General features: G+C 48.7%; 1 protein-coding gene across 1 annotated transcript; it reads left to right on the top strand.

Annotated features, from left to right (window-relative positions):
* Positions 1-6,237: 6,237 nt before the first annotated feature.
* Positions 6,238-12,760, top strand: LOC149358787 (uncharacterized). Its single transcript, XM_089568906.1, has 4 exons — positions 6,238-6,623; positions 7,966-8,043; positions 9,227-9,528; positions 12,444-12,760. The coding sequence occupies exons 1-4, from the start codon at positions 6,519-6,521 to the stop codon at positions 12,574-12,576; spliced, it is 618 nt and encodes a 205-aa protein (XP_089425032.1). The 5' UTR covers positions 6,238-6,518; the 3' UTR covers positions 12,577-12,760.
* Positions 12,761-21,065: the final 8,305 nt, after the last annotated feature.

Genomic DNA, 21,065 nt, shown 5'->3' with positions numbered 1-21,065 from the left:
AGACATCCGGGCATGTTGACCTGTGCCGCGCAAGGATAAAAATAACAAAAAGGGAACTGAACAAAAAATTTCCACTGCATCTCTACACACGTGCTTCACAATGCAAGGCATATCCTGCTATCCCATTCTAGAAAGGTAATCTTGGTCGTTTGGTTTAGCGTTATGGGGTTCCAAGACCGAAGGTGACGCAGGCTATAAGAGACGCTGTAGTGCAAGGCCACGGATAATTTCGACCACCTGCGGTTTTTTTACCGTGCACTGACATCGCGTAGTACACAGGCCACTAGCATTTCGCCTCTATCAAAATGAGGCCGCCGAGGCCGGGATCGAACCTGCATCTTTCAGGTCACCAGACGAACACGATAACCACTGAGCCATCGTGCCACGGCTTCATCATTTCTATCAGTAAATACGGATGACACATTCTAAGTGATTTTCATAAAACATTGTAACTAAAATACATAATCCCTGGAGTATTCCACCTCTACACTGAATGCCTATTGCCAATAATTATCTCTGTATGACATTCCTTTTACGTTAATTGTAACAGAAAACTGAATAATAGTGCCACATATCCGCATTGACTAGCTACGAGCTGTGGAGAATGCCACCCCCATAAAATACATATTCAATGCTCCTTACACAGGGATGTAAAAAGGATAACATTGCAGAATCTATTATTATACCCGCTATTGAGCCAGCGCTTTAAAATACCCTGCGTGAAGCCGGGTACGCAAGCCGATACTCAAACGGGCACAAGCCATGAAAAACCTACCAGGCAGACGGAACCAGTTTTGCGCCTGTAACTTGAAGCACAAAGACGGAACTGCATACACATACATGAGCGCGCGCTCTCAGAAACAAGCGGGTTGCAGCGCTTCCATGCCGCGCTCATTATTCAGAAAAACTCAAACAGCACATAGTCGCTGCAGCTGCGCCGTTTCAAAAGCAGTCGCGAGCTTGAGACAACATACGCATTACTGTCACGATAAAATAGCGTCTCAAATTCACTCAGTTTTTCCTTCAAGTGCAGCCTGAACAGCGCAGTAAAGAGGTGGTTCTTGCATGCAGGTACCCTAACCTAACGCTGCTAGAAAAATCAAGGAAAACAACGTATGCGCTCAAGGTAGGAACTATTTCAATGAAACAATTAACGTCTTCACCAACAGGTGCAGCTATAAAACATAGCGCGAGCTGAATTGCATTTGTGGCGAAAATAAGTGCCGAGTTGAACTGGCGTTTTCGTAATGTAGCAGTCTGAGATCAGAAACGCATACTCTGCCTCTGGCAAAATTCTATTGGAGCAATTTGTGCACGCGTGAGCGGGTTTCATGAACGAGCCTCTCAGAACGAAATGTAAGCCATCTAGTGTCGAGGCGACCTTTACTCAGCTTTCAAAATGATCTGCCCGCAGGCCAGCGGCGGCGGCCAACGGCTCAGATAACAGGGATGAGAGAATCCATACGTGTGCAACGAAAGGGGCGACGGTATGCAGCTCGTAGGTTCTTCGCGGTGTTTGTGCCCGCTGGCCGTTCGCGGCGGCAACGAATTTTGTTCTACAACTACACTATTTCCTCCAGCGTCGCTTGACTACAACTTTGGCAAACGTCCCGTGCTCCAGTCTAGCGCTACAAAACATCAAGTTTGCTCAAACGTCGCTGTCCACGACGCGCACCGAACGAGCGTCCACACGTAACAAGCAATGCACACCACTCAAAGAACAGGCGATAACACAAAGATTAAAAAACAAATGCAATCCGCCTCAGAACGTGAGTGCGCGTTTTCGGAGGTGCCAGGTAAATAGAGCTCACACAGCGCTAGATAAGCCATAGTTCCATTTCGGCCGTCATTCACGAACTAAGCGATATTTTTGGCCGCGCATCCACCTTGCAACATGAAAAAAAAACAGTAGACACTCGCGAGCAGCGGCTTACCAACACGGGTTTCGCATCGACTGCCTTTCCGCGAGTTAAAAAGACATAGCAGCACAGACATAAGCGGCATTAGTTGAGAACCCGATGGCTTCCGTTGCTTATAACGTCGCTACAAACGAGGATAGGAAGTTTGTCGCTGCGCAAATAATCTGTTCTGTACACACAGCTCTGCTTAGAGTGGGTTAGGAGACCAAATGAATAAAAAATAACCGTGTAGGCTTACCGCAAGTGGACGATGAAGTTGGATTCCGATGAAAACCTAACCCACGAGAGAACACGCCAACACCACCATGGACCAACGTTACTAGACTAGCTAGCCTATAGTAACGTTGACCATGGACAACACCTTTCCTTCATCCATGACAACACCGATACATCTGCGCACACAGTTGTTTGCAGTCCGAATGATTTTCCGCCGTTTCGCGGTAAAATGGGTAAAACTTGAAACAGAGACCCATCTCACGGTCGTATCTTTACCGCTCGCACTCTTGCCTTCTGCAGCTTGATCTGGTATCCAAGACCACAGGGGTAATTGGTTTATAAACTTAAATTCTCCATTCGCGCTTTAAAAACCTTATTGTTTTCGCGAAAACAAAAGCGAAATCTTACTGCTTGTCCATACGCGCCGCATCTCCTCCGAATAGTATGTGGCGCACTTTCCGTATAATAATTATAATGTTGCATAACATTACATCGTTTAGAACGTCTTAAGATTAACATGCAGAAAACAAAAGCAATGTTCGGCAGTCTAGCAAGGGGACAGCAGTTCGCCATTGGTAGCGAGGTGCTGGAAGTAGTAAGAGAATGTATACTTAGGGCAGGTAGTGACCACTGATCCGGATCATGGGAGGGAAATGACTAGAAAAATAATGGGGCGGAGCGCATATGGCAGGGTCTCTCAGATCATGAATGGCAGTTTACCAATATCTCTCAAGAGAAAAGTATGATGCATAGAGAAAAGTACAGACAGTCTATAGACAAAAGGAAAAGTCTAAAGGATGGCTACAGAGTCTATAAAAAGTGTATAAAAAGTATATAGACCATTTTTATAAGGGCTGCCTTTTTTTTTTTTTTTTTGGGGGGGGGGGGGGGTGGGGAGGCACATTGCAAGCGAGCATCGCACGGAGAAACCACGCCTTGAGCATACGAGCAGTCAAACTTCCGTCGCCGATGGTACCTGTGAAAGTGGCTACGTGAAAAACAGCCATTCCTTGGAAGACACTTATTTATCTGCATAAGAAAATGAACCTGCATGAAAGTAACTTTCGCTCCGGTCAAAAAATTGCGGGGAGAGAGAGAGAGAAAGGAATTTTAATGAGAGGAAAAGGTGGTGAGGCCGGCCGGTGGTAACATGGCCCTGCCTTCTACTCCACACAGTGGAAAGGGAAGGGGAGGAAAGGGAAAGTGCGAATGAAGGTTGATGATGTGTCGTGATATACTGGCTACATGTCGGCAGAAACAAGGGAGATGGTGTAAGCTTTATACACAGATGCCTAGGTCATTAAGATGTGAAGATAAAAAGTGGGGCCGGCTGGGCACGAAATGCATGTATCCTGCGGTCGAAGCATAACTGGGCTGCGGGGCGACGCACATGCTGAGCGGATTTTTTTTTTACCTGGCTGTTAGTGCCGGTGTCTGCCGCCGAACTTCTACTCTTCAGTTTCCGTCAGTCGGCTTGACAATACATTTCGTGGCCGCAAATCCTTCCATTCAGTGAGTGATGGCAGGAGTGAAACGCCGCTTTTCACATATCCGCATTGGAATTCACGAAACGAACTCCACGCCTTAGCGACTATAGAGCCGTAAACTAAGTACACGCACATGCATGCTGGGCCCACTCGCCCAATGAAGTCCGACTTGCATCGCATTTACAACAGTCGTCAAGAAGTGATTGACTTCGCTTCCTTCCAGCAGTTCCAACTGGTTACCCTAGTCAAGCTCTCGAACTGAGTCCGACATTATGGAAAAGAGCTTGGCAGTTGTTCTGCGTCGCTCCCTCCACTGCCGTCACAGCCATCTGTACGCAACCCCCGATTTGCACCAGACAGGTTACTAAGGGTTCCTACTGAAATTATACTGACATATGTCAATCATCGGCACGACGCCAGATAAATCCAAATAAATCTTACACTTGCGTAACCTCTACGCTGGCAGGCCGCGCTGCTTGTGAGCGATGGGGAGACAGAATCGGTCCATGCTGTGGGTTGTCGGCGCTAACCCAGTCTTCAATAAGGGAGTAATCACTCATTGACATCCATCCAACCACAGTCATACGGCTACACAGGAAAGCTATACAGCTTTCTCAGAAACTTCGCAGTTAAAGAAAAATTCGTCCTGGTCCAGGGTTCGAACCCGGGACCAACCTAGTCTTCACCTTCACTCGAATACCTTCCAAGGCCCGCACTGCACGCTTCCGCTCGAAGAGCACCACCCAAACTGCATACCGTTCGCAAGGGAAGTTCGCCTCGACCGGGTTCGCCGTCCCGTTCACCCTGTGGTATGGCGTCATCCCTGCCGCGGTTCCCGTCAATGCTAGCTTAAATTTGACGAGAATGGGAGTAAAAACAGCACACGAGTAAAAAATTTAGGAACGATCAATTAAATGAATGCTCAGGAAATGCAGTAATTTTTCCTTAACCCATCAATCTATTCCGATTCCATTGTCTTTTACTCGCCAATCTATTCTAATTTTGATTGTATTACTGTTCTATTTATATTCGTAATCGCTTCTGTTATTCGTTTGCGTAGAAAATTTTTAATCATTTTAATTTTTTCTGAATAATTCTTAGCCCGCCACCTCCCTCCTCTCCCCAGGGAGAGGAAGAGGGGGACGGTTGACAGGTGTCAGGAGGAGAAGGGGAAATCCCCCTAAACACCACCTGCCATTGTTGGCAGGTGGAGACTTCACACAGACGCCGACACCACTGCTGCCCACATCGGACAGTTTTGGCCTTCGTGGCGCTCCTAATGTTGTGGCATGAAAACAGAATGCGAAGCTTCACGCGAGAACCCTTGAAACATATGATATTCAAAACAGCTCAAATCTTGAACAAATATATAGAGCAGTGGAGGCCAAACTGCGGCTCCTCGCGGGTCCAAGTGCGGCTCGCAACTCTCTGGCACCTGTAGCCCCTCTCCCGTTTCTGCCTGTAAAGACAGCTTCCCTTATGTTCTAGAAGAAGTGCTTGCTTCACGAATGAGGCACCGCAATGCAGGGGCACAGTGAGCTATCGCTGCATGAGTGCGATTCCCTGTTGCCGTCAGCTTTGTCACAAGAAATACAAAAAATATATATCGCGGCTCTTCACAAAAAGAACATTTTTTTATGGCTCTTTGCGTATGTCTGTCTGGCCACCCCTGATATAGAGTGGTTTATTCACAGAGAAAGGCAGAGAGGACGGAGGAAGAGGTGAAGAAAGATTATAATGTGTTAAGGTGATAGAATAGAGACGCAAATATATACAAGCGCGTATACATATAAGAGTACAATGTATACAAGAACACACCTGATCACAATCGCGAAACGAAGCCTCTGGCCAATCGCAAAGCATAAATGGAGCGCGTACTACAACCACATAGCGTGCATAGTCACGGCCAACCACCCTGCACTTGCCGTTGACTTTACCGGGTGCAATGTGGCTTACCGAGACTTCATGACAATAAGTCGATGCCATTGGCTGGAGAGTGTCCTTTACTGTGCGCTTATCGCTCCTTGAACTGTGTTTCGACCTCGCAAGTGGGTACTGGCATAACGCACCGGTTTGATCAAATATCAGCCATCGGCTATCAGTCCGAACATATGGCATGACTATTGAAAAAGAGAAAAAAAAAACATAAGGGTGAGAACTCAATAAGGCTTAGGTGCCAGCTAAGGCTGACGAAATGCAGCTGCTAGACGATGAAGCGAAGCTATTCAAGCGGGCGCAACCCAATCCGAGAATCCCAAGGACGCCGCCTCACACCGGCGAGCGCGAAAACTCGGTCAGGTACACGATGGCCGCCGAGACAGCTCATCACTCGGCACCGAGGAAGGAATGTGAACCAGAGTGCAGAGCGGCGTCAGAGGATGGAAGAATGAAAGCGGATATTCACAACGCGCACGCACGCACGCACGCACACGCAGGATGATGTGGAAGGAGGCGAACGTTACGTTGCTCGCATACGTTCGGGATGCGCGGGCTGACAACCAAATAAGAAATGCGAATTGGCGGCGGCGCCGAAAGACACACTTTGTTCACTGGCTGGCTGGCGCTCGCGACTAAGGTACGGAGGAGTTTCCAGAGGGCGTGCAGTGTGTGTGCGTGTGTGTGTGTGTGTGTTGGTGAAGTCTTTTGTTTGCTGTCTTTTTCGATCCCTGCGCGACATCGGGCCACGGAAGGGCGTAGGAGTGGCGTCTCTCCCACAGGCTTTCCGCGGCGGTGTCTTTGTTGTTTTGTTGACCGCCGAGACGAGTAGCGCGCTGTGTCTTCCGCCCTAGCATTCCCTCTTCATCGGCGTGCCTTTCGCTGCCTTCTAGAGACGGGCCCCTCGCTCTGCGAGAGGCGTGGAGATGGACCCCCCTATATAAGTCCAGGACAGAGATCCATGAGTCTTGCAGTCTCGAGGCGATATCGGAACGTACCGGTTACTTGTGCGCCGTTCTTCATACGTGGTGTGTTTGGCGGAAAAGGAGCAATCATCATGCTAAAGGTGAGTCTCCGAGCAGTGATGCGCTGTGAGAGGGCGTGTCGGATCGCCAACGGCCAGCTGAGCCTCGGATAATTCCACGGTGTGTGTCGCCCTCGGTTCCCCAGCGAAGTGCCGTGTAGTCATCGACTTTCTCCGGTCTCTGCTATGGCATCGTAGTTGCTTGCAACGAGTACAAATTAAAGCACATATTCCATCACCCTGCGCTGATAAGAAGTGTGTTAACACATGTAGTCATCACTTTTTTGCGCAGTAACTCTAAATGTTTGTTGTAAAAAAGTTCCGCCCGCTGGCGTAAATTCAGGAGGCTCGAAACTTACGCTGTGCAAGCGTTGCGTTGTGTGCGTTCAGAAAGAGCACCCAGTCTTCTCTGGAAGCTGCGAGCAGATTCGACCGCATCGACTACATTGTGACTCAGCAAGAAAAGCAAGCAAGATTTGCGCTTTGTGGTAGAAACCCACCATGCGCGATGAGCAATGTGGCATTACAGTTGATGTCATATCTACCAGGCTTTACCAGATTCAACAAGTAGTGCATTTGCCTATTGTTCTGCACTATAAGACGGCTCAAAAGTCACTGTTGAGAAGAATATTTTCATAAACAAAAAGACGATTCTTAATTCTGATGTGGAAAAAACATTTTGTATCAGAAATTATTATTATTTTTTTTAATTTCGTGAAGTTTAGGCATATATGGGTTAATACAACGCAATTGACAAATGTCGAGCTTACGTCTCTTTAACCGGCAACATGTTTTTGAGGAACATGCGGGGTATGTTGAACGTAAAACCTTACATATGCTGTGTTATAAGAGCTTTTCTGTGCACTCTAACATTTAGCTTGGACTCTGCATGTCGGCAGCAGTTCAGGGAGTTACATAAAATGCGGGCTTCGTGAAATGTACATTAATTTAGTCTGATCTTGTTTATTGCATGTGGCTTAAGTGTGCATACTATACTTTCCATCCTTCTGTAGCAAATTTATACCTCAGTGATACAAGAATGTTGATGCCCACTCCGTGGATAAAGACCCAGAAGACAGTGCTCGTGTCCCGTTATTCTAGTGCATATGTAGCATGTGTTAGTTTTTCAGAACCAGAAAATAATCTGAATCCCTTAAAGTCAACGCTGCCTCTCTGGGAAAGTTTTCGTTAATAATTCGCACTTATAAACTTGCTTAGCTAAACTTTAGAGATAGTTCTGTGTTGTCGATCGCAGCCAAGTTGCATAACAGTTGTAAAATCGTGCTTTGAAAATCTCACTATATCTACTCGTTATACGAAGGAAAAACGGAGGTAGGTGCACAATGTAGATGTAATGCTTGGTGTGCAATTTTGTTTCTCGAAGGTGGCTGTCATCGCGGTGTGCATGGTTCACTGGGCCACCGGCCAGTTCCCGCAGTTTCCCCTGGGACAGCAGCGATTCGTGAGTATATGCTGATGACAAAACGCTTCTTCACAACGAGCTTCTGTAAACCAGCTCTATAATTCATCCCCCCAAAACGCCGTAGCAAAGTGAAAGCTTGAGACAACATTATTCTTCGATCAGAGAAGCAAGCGCATACCAGTGCGCAGTTTCGCAGTTTTATTCTATGGCGGGCAAATAACGCCGTACAAATTGAGTTCACAGAAAAAAAAATACACAGCCTTGAGCACTCTTCCGGACTGTGCACCACGCCATGACCTGAGACGAAGTGGTGGAGAAGGTTGAAGGTTGAAGGTTTATTTCCGCAACTGGGTGTTGCGAGGACAGCCAGGGAAAAAGCTGTATAGACAGCTTGAGAGGTCCTGTTGTATATACCGCATAATGCCAGCTATAGTGATTTACGCAACCATTACTCACACTTTTCAAGTTCGGACTTCAATTGCAGATGTATTTACGCCGTTTCCCAGTTGAATAATCGTCCTCAAGGTTCATCTTTAGATTCGACCCGGAAGTGAGGACAATCTCGCTTTCTGATGTGGGCTGTGCTCCTAGTCACATTAGACCGGCTAGTGCAAGTGAAACGCGCTATCTAAAAAAAAGAAAAAAAAAATCCGCTGTGCAGTGCAACGTCAGGGCACGTTGAGAAATCTTCTTTAACGTGCACTGACATCGCACAGCACACGGGCGATGTCAGTGCACGTTAAAGAACCCTAGGTGGTCGAAATTTCCGGAGCCCTCCACTACGGCGTCTCTCATATAGCCTTAGTCGCTTTGGGACGTTAAATCCCATAAACCTAAACCTAAACCTAGAAATCCTAGGTGGTCGAAGTCAATCTGGAGTCCCCTACAACTCCACCTCTTTCTGTCTGCTTCCTTTCACTCCCTTCCCGGACCCTTCCGTAACGGCGTAGTTGAACTGTCCATGAAGGTTGCAACAATTACTGCGCCTTTCCTTTCCTCCGAAAGCACTGGCATTAACTTAAATTAACTTAAACAAGGGGTGGTCCAGACACCTCAGTCCTCTGACGAGACAAGAGTGCCTGTCATTGGTAAGGGTTGCAAAGGCTCCTCATTCCAAGAAGGTGTCGGTTGGCGGTAAGGACGAGGTTGGATGCGATGGAAGGTGGCGCATTTATAACAAAACGTTCGAGACGTCGTAATAACGTTTTCGCCCCGTACGCAGGCTCCGCAAGTGCTGCCCAAGCCAGTGCTGGTGCCGGTGGTGACCGGCGGCGGAGCGGGGGTGGGTCCCCTTGGCTGGTCGCCGTACAGTTTCGCGTACGACGCGATTGGCGCCGACGGCTCCAGCACCCGCAGCGAGTCCGGTGACGCGCAGGGTCGCGTCACTGGCTTCTACACGATCACCACGGCTGAGGGCTCACGTCGCCGAGTCAGCTACGTTGCTGACGAGCACGGCTTCAGGGCCACCGTCGACACCAACGAGCACGGCACCGCCGACGAGTCACCCGCCGACGTCGTCTGGAGGTGAGAGGCTTCGCAGAAACGAAGAAAGAAAAATCACAGGATTTGTTGGCTGTCGGCGTAGGATATCTGTCTGGCAGAAAAAAAAAAAAATTATACCAGGGCTATTATGATGCGTGATAGTCAATGCCATTACCGCTTTCACTTCTGGCGAAAAACAGATGAATGGACACTCTTCTGGTTGGGGTCCCTGCCTTCTTACCACTTTATTTTCTTCATAAGTGCCCGGTCGCTATGTAGCGTCGTGGAAATCAGCCTGTTTTGGTCCCGTCCGCATGGCGCATGGTCCTGGTACATGGTGTCGTGTATGTACGCAGAAATGTGTGAACCACAATGTGCCTTCTAAAGTTTCGCACGAAAGGCTGAGCTTGAACCTTCATGTCGCAATTCCGTACGTGGACTGGTGTATCTCCTGTATACGTGCGGACGGGGAGGATGAGAAAGAAAGTAATGGAAGCTAGTCATAGATGGCTTTGCACGTGATATTACGGGCCCCGTTGTGGTGGACCGGCTTTAACTTCAAGAATGCGCATCGCAGCAGGGACGATAAGCGGTTTAGACAGGCGCCCAACGTTTCGCCGGGTCCTGGTCCAACAACAAGGCTATCACTATGACGTCATTTGAAGTAATCAAATGGCTGCATGGCATCCGAAATAAGCGTGTCCGTTACCTCGGTTCGTCCGAGGACGTGGCAGCTTGAGCGTCGTGAAAATTTGAAGGCTCAGCGAGCTAACCGGCGCTCACGGTGTGCACTTGTTAAGTGTAGGAATCGAGAACTGCTGTTTGAGAAGAAAGCACTTTATGAAAAGCTGGGTTCGTTTCGACGGGGTGTGGGAGACCCATTGTCTTCCGGTACATAGACAAAGCAAAAGAGGGCAGCTCGCGTGAGCTTCCGTCACGTCACGTGCGCAATTACGTAGTTTTCGTAGCACGATCAAGCTCCTGGGCTCCTCCAAATTGCTCGAGCTGATTGTGGTGACTCAACCGAGGCCTTTTTCGCACGGCCATTTATGCCTTTATGCGCCTCAGGTGCCGCGGGATATGTTTCATTTCTTTCCGCGCTTGTCGGCATTGTTAACTGCGGGCTTCGTTTAAGCAGCTGACGACCTTTCCATTAAGCGCTCTTGCAACTCGAGAGAAATCTCAAGGCCGCGCTGCTGCTGCCTAAAAGTCGCGAACAGCGGTACAGCGGTAAATCATTCGATAAACAGCTCGAAATGATGGCCTTGGACAATTATTGATGGCCTATATGAAAAGGCGTTTTTCGTGGACAGTCACGAGCGTGCGCAAAAGTAAGGGTGTCGAATGCTGTAGGTCGTGCACTCGCTGCCCGTCCAGCCCACTTAACAGAAAAATGAACCCGATTCTTGGCAACCGATAATCCCACTAAAAAGCAGTATCCCTATAGCACAGCTGCCCCGCATGGTCCTGGCACGCGGTGTCTTAGGTAGATTCTCAGACAGTCGTATTGTATGGTAAGTCTGTTGCATCATTCCATGCTCATAAGCGCATAAAGTTGGGCTAGCTGGTTTTTCATTGAAGTGAATTTAGCGCATAAACGGGACGCGAGAAGGACAGCATACATGAGCGCCCGTGTTGTCTGATGTTCCTTCTCGTGTTACGTTTTTGCGCTAAATTCACTTCAGTTCCCATCCTCCTCATCATAGCCTCCCCCCAACAACATCTGCGTGCACGACCTGAGAACGAGCCGCGAATGTCTCCAGCGCTCTGTCTATCGACGCTAGTGTTTTCTGCAGCACTGTTCATTTTAGCAGTGAAAAGCGTCTTTCTCATTTTACTCGTACCACCCTCAAAGTATGTTATTTACAAACGATCGTACATGCCGAAGTACATATATTTCTGGTGTGTGTCAACCTCGAGTTATCTTGAGAATTTAATTTGTCCATGCGCTTTTACAGCTGTGTATAGTGGCCGCTGCCTAGCTGAATGCCAGTCGTTTTATATTACAAACCACACGAAAATTCTCAGATTTAGGGGAATTCAACAGTTTTAGGTTTGGTTTGGTTTATGGGGTTTAACGTCCCAAAGCGACTAAGGCTATGAGAGACGCCGTAGTGGAGGGCTTCGGAAATTTCGATCACCTGGGGTTCTTTAACGTGCACTGACATCGCACAGTACACGGGCCTCGAATTTCTCCTCCAAAGAAATTCAGCCGCCGCGGCCGGGATCGAACCCGCGTCTTTCGGGCCAGCAGCCGAGCACCATAGCCACTGAGCCACCGCGGCGGCTCAACAGTTTTAGTTCGTAACTTAGCTTGGTATCTTTGTTCATAGTTTAGTCAGTTTGTTTAGTTCATTGCTTTTTTCGTTTTTTAGTGTCTTTACGACTCCTTTGGATTGGAGCTTGCTTGGTAATACCGGAAAGAGAGAGAGAGTGGAGAAGGAAATGCAGGGAGTTTAACCAGAAGGAGGTTTCGGTTGACCACCCTGTACTAGGGGAAGGGAAGGGGGAATAAGGGAATTGAGAAAAGAGCAAGGAATTAAGAAGTGAAGTATGTCAAGTGAGGACGGGTCTTCGGCAAAGTCATAGCCTGTCGCGCAGGCATAATTTTCCCAGGAATCGGAACAATGCCTGGTAAGCCTTGAGACCTAACGTTCGCTGCCAACACTCAAGCAAAGAGAACAAAAGCCGCCGCCATATTTGACACCGGGCTATTGGAGACCCCTGCCAACACCTGCTTGCAGAGACGGAAAGATTGAAGGCTGAAATTTCCCGTACGCTCTCTCCATATCCCAAAAGCTAGCTGACCCAAGAATCGTGAAAAAAGATCTATAGCTGACATCTTCCCAGAACTCTGAATTCTTGAATTCATATGGAGATACCTGCTAAAAGTCAACTAGAGGCTTGTCCAGGATTGCTGCTCGTGGATCTTACCGAGCCTCTGTGCTTGCATGCAGGTCCACCGCACCGAAGGTTCACGGCGCAGGCCTATCGAGACCAGTAGGCGCCTCTGGAGCCCAAGCCGCCTTCTACCCCGCGGGTGCAGGACAGGTACAGCAGCCGTTCAAGTACCCCTTCTCCAAGGCGTGATTACCTAAAACGAACTCCTACGCCGGCGGCACACCACGATCGATTTGAACGTCGAGCGAGCGCGTAGTGGAAACAAGCTGGCCGATATGCGCACCTTCCTTGTACGGGACTTGCAACGAATCTGCAGCGTGAACGAGTGCGCATGGTCGGGCTCGGATGGTGCGAGATGGCAATAAAAGCTTCCGTGACACACCTGACCTCTTTGCTCATATTTTAACGTGAACAGGGTATGTCGTCCTTGAAGTATTAACACTTTTAAGGGTGAAGAAGCTGACTTCTTTTCGGGAGTCTTGCAAAGTCGTTTTTCGTGTGCGTGCGTACAGGCGCGGCCATAAGTAAACGGAGCACGCTATTGCGCTCGAAGTGCAATCACGCTTTCTCCATTGGCAATGAAGAAGCGTTGTTTGTCTACAAGACAGGCCATCAACCTCTTCTACCGGCATGCGCGCACCACTGCTGGAAATATCAATTAGGTGACGGGTGAAAAATAATCGAAGACAGTTGCGTGCTCCGTTTACTTTTGTCCGCGCCTGCACGTTGTCTGGCCTGGTAAATAGCTAAGGCTGTAGAAAAGGCGCGAAGATAATAGGCTAACGACACATCAATAGTCTGTGTCATGGGTGACTGAGGGCATTCCCTAAGTGCTAATTGTGAAAGAAGTTTGAAAAGGCGAGTCAATTTTTATATCTCCGCGCACCGCGACCGCTACCATTTCTGCTGTCTGTTTCTTGAAAATAATAAGAATAAACTTGGTTATTCCCTTTCTCTCTGTGTGAATCTCTGCCGGCTTACTGGGCGTTTGTCTGTCTTTTCTCCCTCAGGAAAACTAGGAGCCCAAAATTTGATGCAGATCGAATCGCTCAATAATTTTTGCCTGATTCAGGCATCCCATGCCTATGCATCCCATGCCGTCCTCAGCATCCCATGTCTGTAAGCGACTACGAGCCCACTTATAACGGCCACAGTTATAACGAATGCTTGCTTATTTAACGAGGTCGGTTTGATGGTCAAAATATGTATTATGGCTATGGCACCACCTCTCAGATGAAACGAACAACTAGGACCGCACCACTCGGTTAAAACGAACGAGGAGGCGCCAGTAAACTCGCCTCCGAAGTAGAAAAACGCACGCTTCCAGCAAGCATGAACACCGGCCTCTCAGCACCCGCGACACCACCCCGCCCCTCCCCACCCCAACCACAAAAAATAAATAAATAAAAAGCCGTCATTGTCATGAACGCAATGGCCTAGCTATAAACATTTGTAGCATGTTAATTTCACGTTTTCTAGTCTAAAATGAAGTGACGTTGCATGCATTTATAATCATGTTTGAAGGGCCAGCGTCTATTGAAGCGGGTATAAGTTATGCTTGGAACAGTGTAAGTGCGTTTAATAAAAGGAAAAGAAAATGGCGTCACAAAAGGCCAGCAAATCCTTGCCCCTGAACTGCCAGCGCAGGGCTGTGGAGGAAAATAGGAATGATAAAAGGTATATTTCCGCTCAATGGGCAAGCAAGGCTCACGCCTTAATACAATGCAGAAACCACGTCGGCATACGCGGTATGCCGAATGAGATTGGCCCAAGCGAGCCGCCTGGTTTCAGAACTCGCAGTGTCGTCCCTCGCTCTCTTGGCTTTTCTCAGCATATCGCATCGTCCAAGTTTGCCGGCATTTCGAAAGGCGCTGGTATGCACAGCGTGTGTACTAGATCAGACGACGCAGCAGTCCGCGCGTCACAACTTTTGGGGTCTACGTGACTAGATTTGCTGCTCTTCCCTGGTTGCGACTTCATAACACACCCCAGCGCTCAGAAAACGAAACCGAATTCGTTTAATATAAATAATGCAATATTAAGTTATTTACCACGCATATATGATTCATGGGGCGTGTACCACGCGTCCCGGGGCAATACGCCTCGTTTTAAACAAAGAACAAAGAACATGCTAAACTAAACTAGAACTTAACAATGTTAGCGGAGGTGCCCCTTAGAATGATTAGGGATGGGGTGGCCTTTACCCCGTGGGTGACGTGCCGATGGGGCTCTCCAAAAGGAACAGACCCTGGTACATGTCCTGAATGTTCCACGCCCGCCGCCGACTGGGATGTTCGCCACCTGCTGCGGACGTGTCCCGGAACAAAGGCTTCAAGAACAAGATGGTTATAGGAAGTTGTTCTAACGGCTACTAGGGAGGAAGAATGCATCCTGTGGCTGACTGACAGCACCAAGGGCCAGAGCCTGCTCAGGTTTCTGGGTGAAAATAGCCCCCACGACCTTCCATATTATATTATTTGACTGGGCCTTCTTATGCCACAGGCAGTTCCTGGAAATAATAAACACAACTGCCTAGGTACCCATACGGTTATATCCAGTTTGTTGCGCAATGATATATCAAAGCTGCGTACTTTACAAAATAGTTGTCCTTTTGCTAAAATCATCAGCTCACTGCAAGAAAAAACTAAGTAAAGCCGAAAGTTGGGCGAGTTGGTAAGCGTTCAAAGGAAACACGAAAGGTGGACAGGCTAGCGCTTGTCTCCGTCTTCCAGTCCTTCTTTCGTGTATCCTTTACGTTATATTTTACATCAAGAAAAAACTGCACCGTGGCGATTCGACGAGTCACCTGTTTTTTCAAAAGAATTAATTGAACTGTGTTCCCAAACTTTCTTTTTTTTCTAAATGAATAAAAAGTGGCCTTGTAGCGTAACGCTGCTGGCCTGGCAATATTTTTTGTACCCAAAATTAAAGTACATGCGTGGCTGATCCTGAAGCGTGCAATAACAGGTAGTTCTGGTTCTTGTATTAAGGTGAAACTTTTGGAAAGAAGAACTTTGCTCCATTAAAGCTTGTGTGTGTGTTTCGTCTGTCTTTTCCGTGTCTTCGTTTTCGCTATGAACCCTTGTACACTCGCAGTCAAAAGTAAATGGAAGGCGACTTTGTCGAAAAAATTTAATTTCTTTAAATCTAAAGCATAATGATCCATGCTTGTTGGTGCACAGTGAAATTCGCAAAATAACAATTAGGCTGCGCATACGTATTCAAGGATGCATGAATTGGGGGGCCAATGATTAAATTTTTTCGTGAATATTGCCTTCCATTTACTTTTGACGGCACCTATTTGTCTGCAGTTTATGACACATAAAAAGCGTTTGCTTTCCGTCGGTGGTTTTCTTCGGTCCAGAAGAGTGTTGCGGCTGATTGTATGGTGGTATCAGTTCTCAAGGAGGCGCTGGTGAAGGAAGTTGAAGGCCATGGAGGAAGGCAATGTTGCAATGTGGAAGGTGGAAGACATGGAGGAAGAAAAACTAGGAGGGAGCATGACGTCACAATCGTGAAGCCTAGTCATAAAAAATATAATGGAAAGAATCATGGGAAATAGGCCCTCACGTGACAAGGCAGCGGTAGCTCTTAGCCGGATTTCGGTTTCGGTTTCGCTCTCTCGCTGTACGAGCAACTGCGCGACCATCCGCTTGTGTTAACTGACGGCTCCGTGGTGAGCGCAAACTGCTCGCTCGCCGCAGCGGTAGCAGCGGCCACCATCCCCGAGCGACGCGTGCGCTGACTGCGGAGCAGTGGAGATATTGGCGCACATGCTCCTTCGCTGTGCCGCTTCTGCAGTGCCGCGTCGCGAGATGCTCGCGGCCTACAGGGAATCATCCCGGACAGTCTCGAGGCGCTCCTGTGGCCTCGCGGCAGTGCGCGCACCCGTGACAGAACAATGGTGAGCCTCTGTGCGTTCATCGAGCAGGCGGGCTTGACTTTGCTCTTCGCCAGGTAGTGCACGAGCAGCGGCGTGAGCCCACAGGACCGCGTCAACTCCGAGCATCGGCTCCGAAACCGACAAACAAGCTAACGCCGAGGGCCGGGAGAGCCCGCGCAGGGGCAGACGTAAAGCCGCTGGCACTCTCTCTCGACAGCGAGAGAGAGAACATACTTCACTGCTGCATTTCACGTCGGAACCGCGTATGTGCGCGAGCGCATGGAGCCTTCCTCCATGGCGCGAGCGTATTCGGCGCGACTAGTGCCTCGAGAATAGCGGAGAACGGCGGGCCGATGGGCGGGCCGAAGTCCGCCTGCCCGAGAAACAGAATCTTGCGCAGCGCGCCGGAGCGCTCGTTCAACACGTCCGGCCGCCGTGAGCGCTCTGGAAGCCGCTGCGCCCTTTTTTATGCTCGTTTCTTCGCCTAGTCTCGAGTTCTCCGCTTATAGCATGCGCTGAAATAAACGCTCTGTATGTGTGTACAACGACGAAAGGAATTCCTCTCCATTCTCTTTATGAACCACAGTTAAACAGTGACGAGGTCGCGGCCGCACTCTTTGATAAAACGTTTACCTGCAGTTTTCTACAGTGCACCCAAAAACTCAAGAGTGTAATCAACAGAAGTGTTGAGACGCGGAGCCTTCAGACAACCTCGAGCTCGGTACGCATTCCGCCAAAGCTGCAACACAGGCGCTGCGCTTCTGCGCAACTTCGGAGCACGGACGTTCACTAAAAAGCACCGCTGGCTGGCAGTCTGGTAACTGTGGAGGAGGGCCTATTTCCCATAGAGTTTCTTACTACTACCTAGAGGGAAAGCTGGCGGCGCTGCACTTCAGCCAACATGGACGCTCAAAGCATCATGGGGCGGTGAGCTACTTGTTGCGGCACAGTCGTAGTTTTTCGGGAACACAGAGTGGCAGTACTAAGGCGTTTCATTTCGAAAACGTAGTTCGTGTGTGCGCAGACGACTTTCGCGCGAACGCAGTGTGCAAAAGCCATAGTAGTGAAGACGCGACGACACACGACGCCAATAAAAGGTTTTACTCTTCCGAAATGCCATTAAAAAACCTCTTAAAGTATCTAAACAACAACATTTTTTCTGAAAACATATTTACTTTTAAAAGTGCGCCTGTTAATTACGAAATATTAGTTTTTTTAGTGTTCGTCACTTGGCCAATAGGAAAGCTAGTCATCTCATATTTTGGGCAAACTTTGCACTTAAATGCTTTTCTGCTCGTTTGTTGCAATCATTAGACAAGATATTGAATGTTAGGACGTTTGTAGCTATCAAACAGCTTTATTTTTTTATTATTTTTTGGCCAAAAGTTACAGTTCCGCAACAAGTAGCTCACCGCCCCATGATGCTTTGAGCGCCCATGGTGGCTGAGGTGGTCACGTGGGGTCTCCATGCAAACTCCCATAGACGGCTTGCCAGCTTTCCCTCTAGGTAATAGTAAGAAACTCTATGCTATTTCCCATAGAGTTTCTTACTATTACCATAGTCCTTCAAAGCTTCTTCTGGTCACGAAACTCCGGCCAAAGTTTCATATAGGGACAGCGCGCGCCGCTAGTGGCGCGGTGTCGGCGAGGGGGCACGAATGCCTGCGCGAGCCCTGCTCGCAGCGGCTGTTTTCCGGCCAACAGGCTCATATTCGCTTGGTAGTTGTGCTTTCTGGGGACCGGTATTTAGGCTTAGGATGGACGCTACTTTACAGGTCATCACCTGAAAGCTCGGCTGCAACATCGAGACACTAAAAACCCTGTGCGATCGCGACGGGCGCTGGCAAACCTTGTTAGCGGCTGTTTTCTGGCAAACTATTAACGCGCTTACTTTCTCTCGTTGCTCTTTACAAAAAGCGATTTTTGTACATGGGTCCAGCCTTCGAATCCATTTTTACCGCAACTTGCCTACAACGTCATTTTGGAAGATCTAGCGTAGCGATCAGTAACACATCCAGATGTGTCGTCTGGGTTGCGGCTGTCTAGGCCCAGTCCTCGCTTTCATCTAAGTGCATAATACTGCTTACGGCTGACGTTTACCTTGTGAGAAATACTGCAAGCTCGCTAATGCTGAAAACAAGACGTTATGGCGGCATTTAAAGAACTGGAGTGCGCGCTACAAAAGCGATCACATGACGAGGGCACCATCACTTTTTTTTTTTTGCTGACACTTTCGGAGGTGGCAAAGCCAGCTGCTGAAGACTCTTGCTACATAAGCCATTTATTTACACTTTGTCACGCTGTATCTACGGAGTCGCTGATGAGTGCAAGGAAATTGTGAATTTTTGTTGTTCATTGCTCATGTGCTGGCCTCGCGCTACCAAAATAAGAGACAAGCTGTGAGCGGCCACGCAATAAACCAAAAATGAGCAATTATAGAAATCACGGAGAAACATGTACAGAAAATAAAAAAGCGCTAGGGGTTTAACGTGGCTAAACCGAGCAGACGTGCTAACGCATGTGTTTAGCCTGTTTGGCTCATGGTTTTGCTTTGTTGGGTCGTTGGCACGTCTGGCGACGATATTAGACTGAAGTTAAGCTCTGATCGAGGTGTAGCTGGTCTGATGTGTTCGTTATGAAGGTGGAAGTTGATGAAGACTACGGTGTACAATGCGCGCGCAGCGCTTGAGTGTGTTACAGTTTAGTTTTTTCCTGTTTGGGTCTGCACGAAACCATGGCCAATCTCCCACCGTGGGTATGTGCCATCGTTTTTGAGGCAACAACAACAACCCGAGGCGTGATCGGCTGCTTCTATAGCACAGTGCTCTCGCGCAGTGGCCAGCGAAGCTGATCCGTTCGTGCCGCCGGGGGTGCGACGTCCACTCGCGGCAATATTCATTTTATTTCTGCACCCTCAAAGTCAGGGACGCCACAGGAGTCTTGGTCGGGTTTGACCCCGTGAAGCAATGCTTTCGCACCAAAAACCATCAGCACATTGAAGAGTACAGCTGTCTTAAATGCAACATCGTCACAGATTCGTGCTCAGGTACGCTCGTGGGCCTTCGAACATCCGTGGGACGGCGCCGGGCCTGACTTTTAGCTTCTCGCGTTGCGGCGACACTGCTTCTCCGCTGATCACGAACTCGTGAGGCCGAATTAAAAATGCCTCCCGCAGACACAGACATGCTTGGAGTCGAAGCTAAAGCCACCGCTTTCCTGTCGAGGTATCGCCCGCTTCCATATTTTACGCTGCTCGGCGTCGCTCGGCAGTCAGAACAGCGAGACCTTTTCCTGCGTACCTCCGGAGCTGCAACCCGTCAGGCAGCAAGTATTCGGCATCGCACGCTTGCGCGTCACGTGCACAGTACTTATTTTGCGAACGAAGGCAAAGAGAAAATGGGTGCTGCCGCACCGCCGGCGTCCCATTCCGCCCGTAGAGAGACGCTGGATTCCTCGCGTCGTTGCCCCCACACGACTCTTAGCGCCGCCTCGTGGAAGGCGCGGTCAACATATGAAGCTCTTCCATAGCGTTACGGAGAAGTTTCATGACCATAAAAGCATTGAAGGACTATGCTATTACCTAGAGGGAAAGCTGGCAAGCCGTCTATGGGAGTTTGCATGGAGACCCCACGTGACCACCTCAGCCACCATGGGCGCTCAAAGCATCATGGGGCGGTGAGCTACTTGTTGCGGAACTGCAACTTTTGGCCAAAAAATAATAAAAAAGTAAAGCTGTTTGATAGCTACAAACGTCCTAACATTCAATATCTTGTCTAATGATTGCAACAAACGAGCAGAAAAGCATTTAAGTGAAAAGTTTGCCCAAAATAAGAGACGACTAGCTTTCCTATTGGCCAAGTGATGAACACTAAAAAAACTAATATTTCGTAATTAACAGGCGCACTTTTAAAAGTAAATATGTTTTCAGAAAAAATCTTGTTGTTTAGATACTTTAAAAGGTTTTTAATGGCATTTCGGAAGAGTAAAACCTTTTATTGGCGTCGTGTGTCGTCGCGTCTTCACTACTATGGCTTTGGCACACTGCGTTCGCGCGAAAGTCGTCTGCCCACACACGAACTACGTTTTCGGAATGAAACGCCTTAGTACTGCCACTCTGTGTTCCCGAAAAACTACGACTGTGCCGCAACAAGTAGCTCACCGCCCCATGATGCTTTGAGCGTCCATGTTGGCTGAAGTGCAGCGCCGCCAGCTTTCCCTCTAGGTAGTAGTAAGAAACTCTATGCTATTTCCCATGAGCCAGTGCGCAAAAGGGCCCTCGGCAGCGGCGTCAGAGGAGGATGGCTTGCAGAGTCTGAGCGCACTCTCTCCTAGTTTTTTTTACCTCCATGGTGGAAGAACGGTGGAAGATCGGTGTGGCGCTGCCATCGCCCTATGCCTGTGCTAGCTGACTAGCCAACGGAAGGCCAAGACAAGCCAAGGTCGCTAAGAATTCTGTCAAAAATGGCAGTGCTTCATAAAGTTCTTCTCGCGTGGTTTTTGTTCACCGTTTTTCTCGTACTGCTTGCGCTCAGACTGGACGAGAAGACGGACTGGAATTGGTTCATAGTGTTTGTTCCCATGTGGGCGTTTGACATCAAGCTTTTTCTTTATCTTACCATACGCCTGATGAAGTCGTGCAAGCGACGGCACGACAACTCGCGCGAGATACGCCGGAGGCTGTGGGCTTTGTGCTGCCTGCTTCTGAAGTCTGCTTTTCAAATATGCCTCTGCACGCGACTGCAGTACACTTCAAGCTTCCCGTGGGTGTTCGTGGCCCTGCCGCTGTGGATTCTTC

Source organism: Amblyomma mixtum, chromosome 2 (genome assembly GCF_055824585.1).
Source record: "Amblyomma mixtum isolate Tamu chromosome 2, ASM5582458v1, whole genome shotgun sequence".
Classification (NCBI taxonomy): Eukaryota; Metazoa; Arthropoda; class Arachnida; order Ixodida; family Ixodidae; genus Amblyomma; species Amblyomma mixtum.
The sequence above is the reverse complement of the archived record's forward strand: the minus strand, read 5'-3'. Positions and strand labels throughout refer to the sequence as shown.

Excerpts from the sequence above, each read along its gene's own strand:
- LOC149358787 (XM_089568906.1), top strand. The coding sequence starts at position 6,519 with ATGAGTCTTGCAGTCTCGAGGCGATATCGGAACGTACCGGTTACTTGT. Across the intron at positions 6,624-7,965 it reads GAGCAATCATCATGCTAAAG|GTGGCTGTCATCGCGGTGTG; the intron begins GTGAGTCTCCGA and ends TGTTTCTCGAAG. Across the intron at positions 9,529-12,443 it reads CCCGCCGACGTCGTCTGGAG|GTCCACCGCACCGAAGGTTC; the intron begins GTGAGAGGCTTC and ends GCTTGCATGCAG.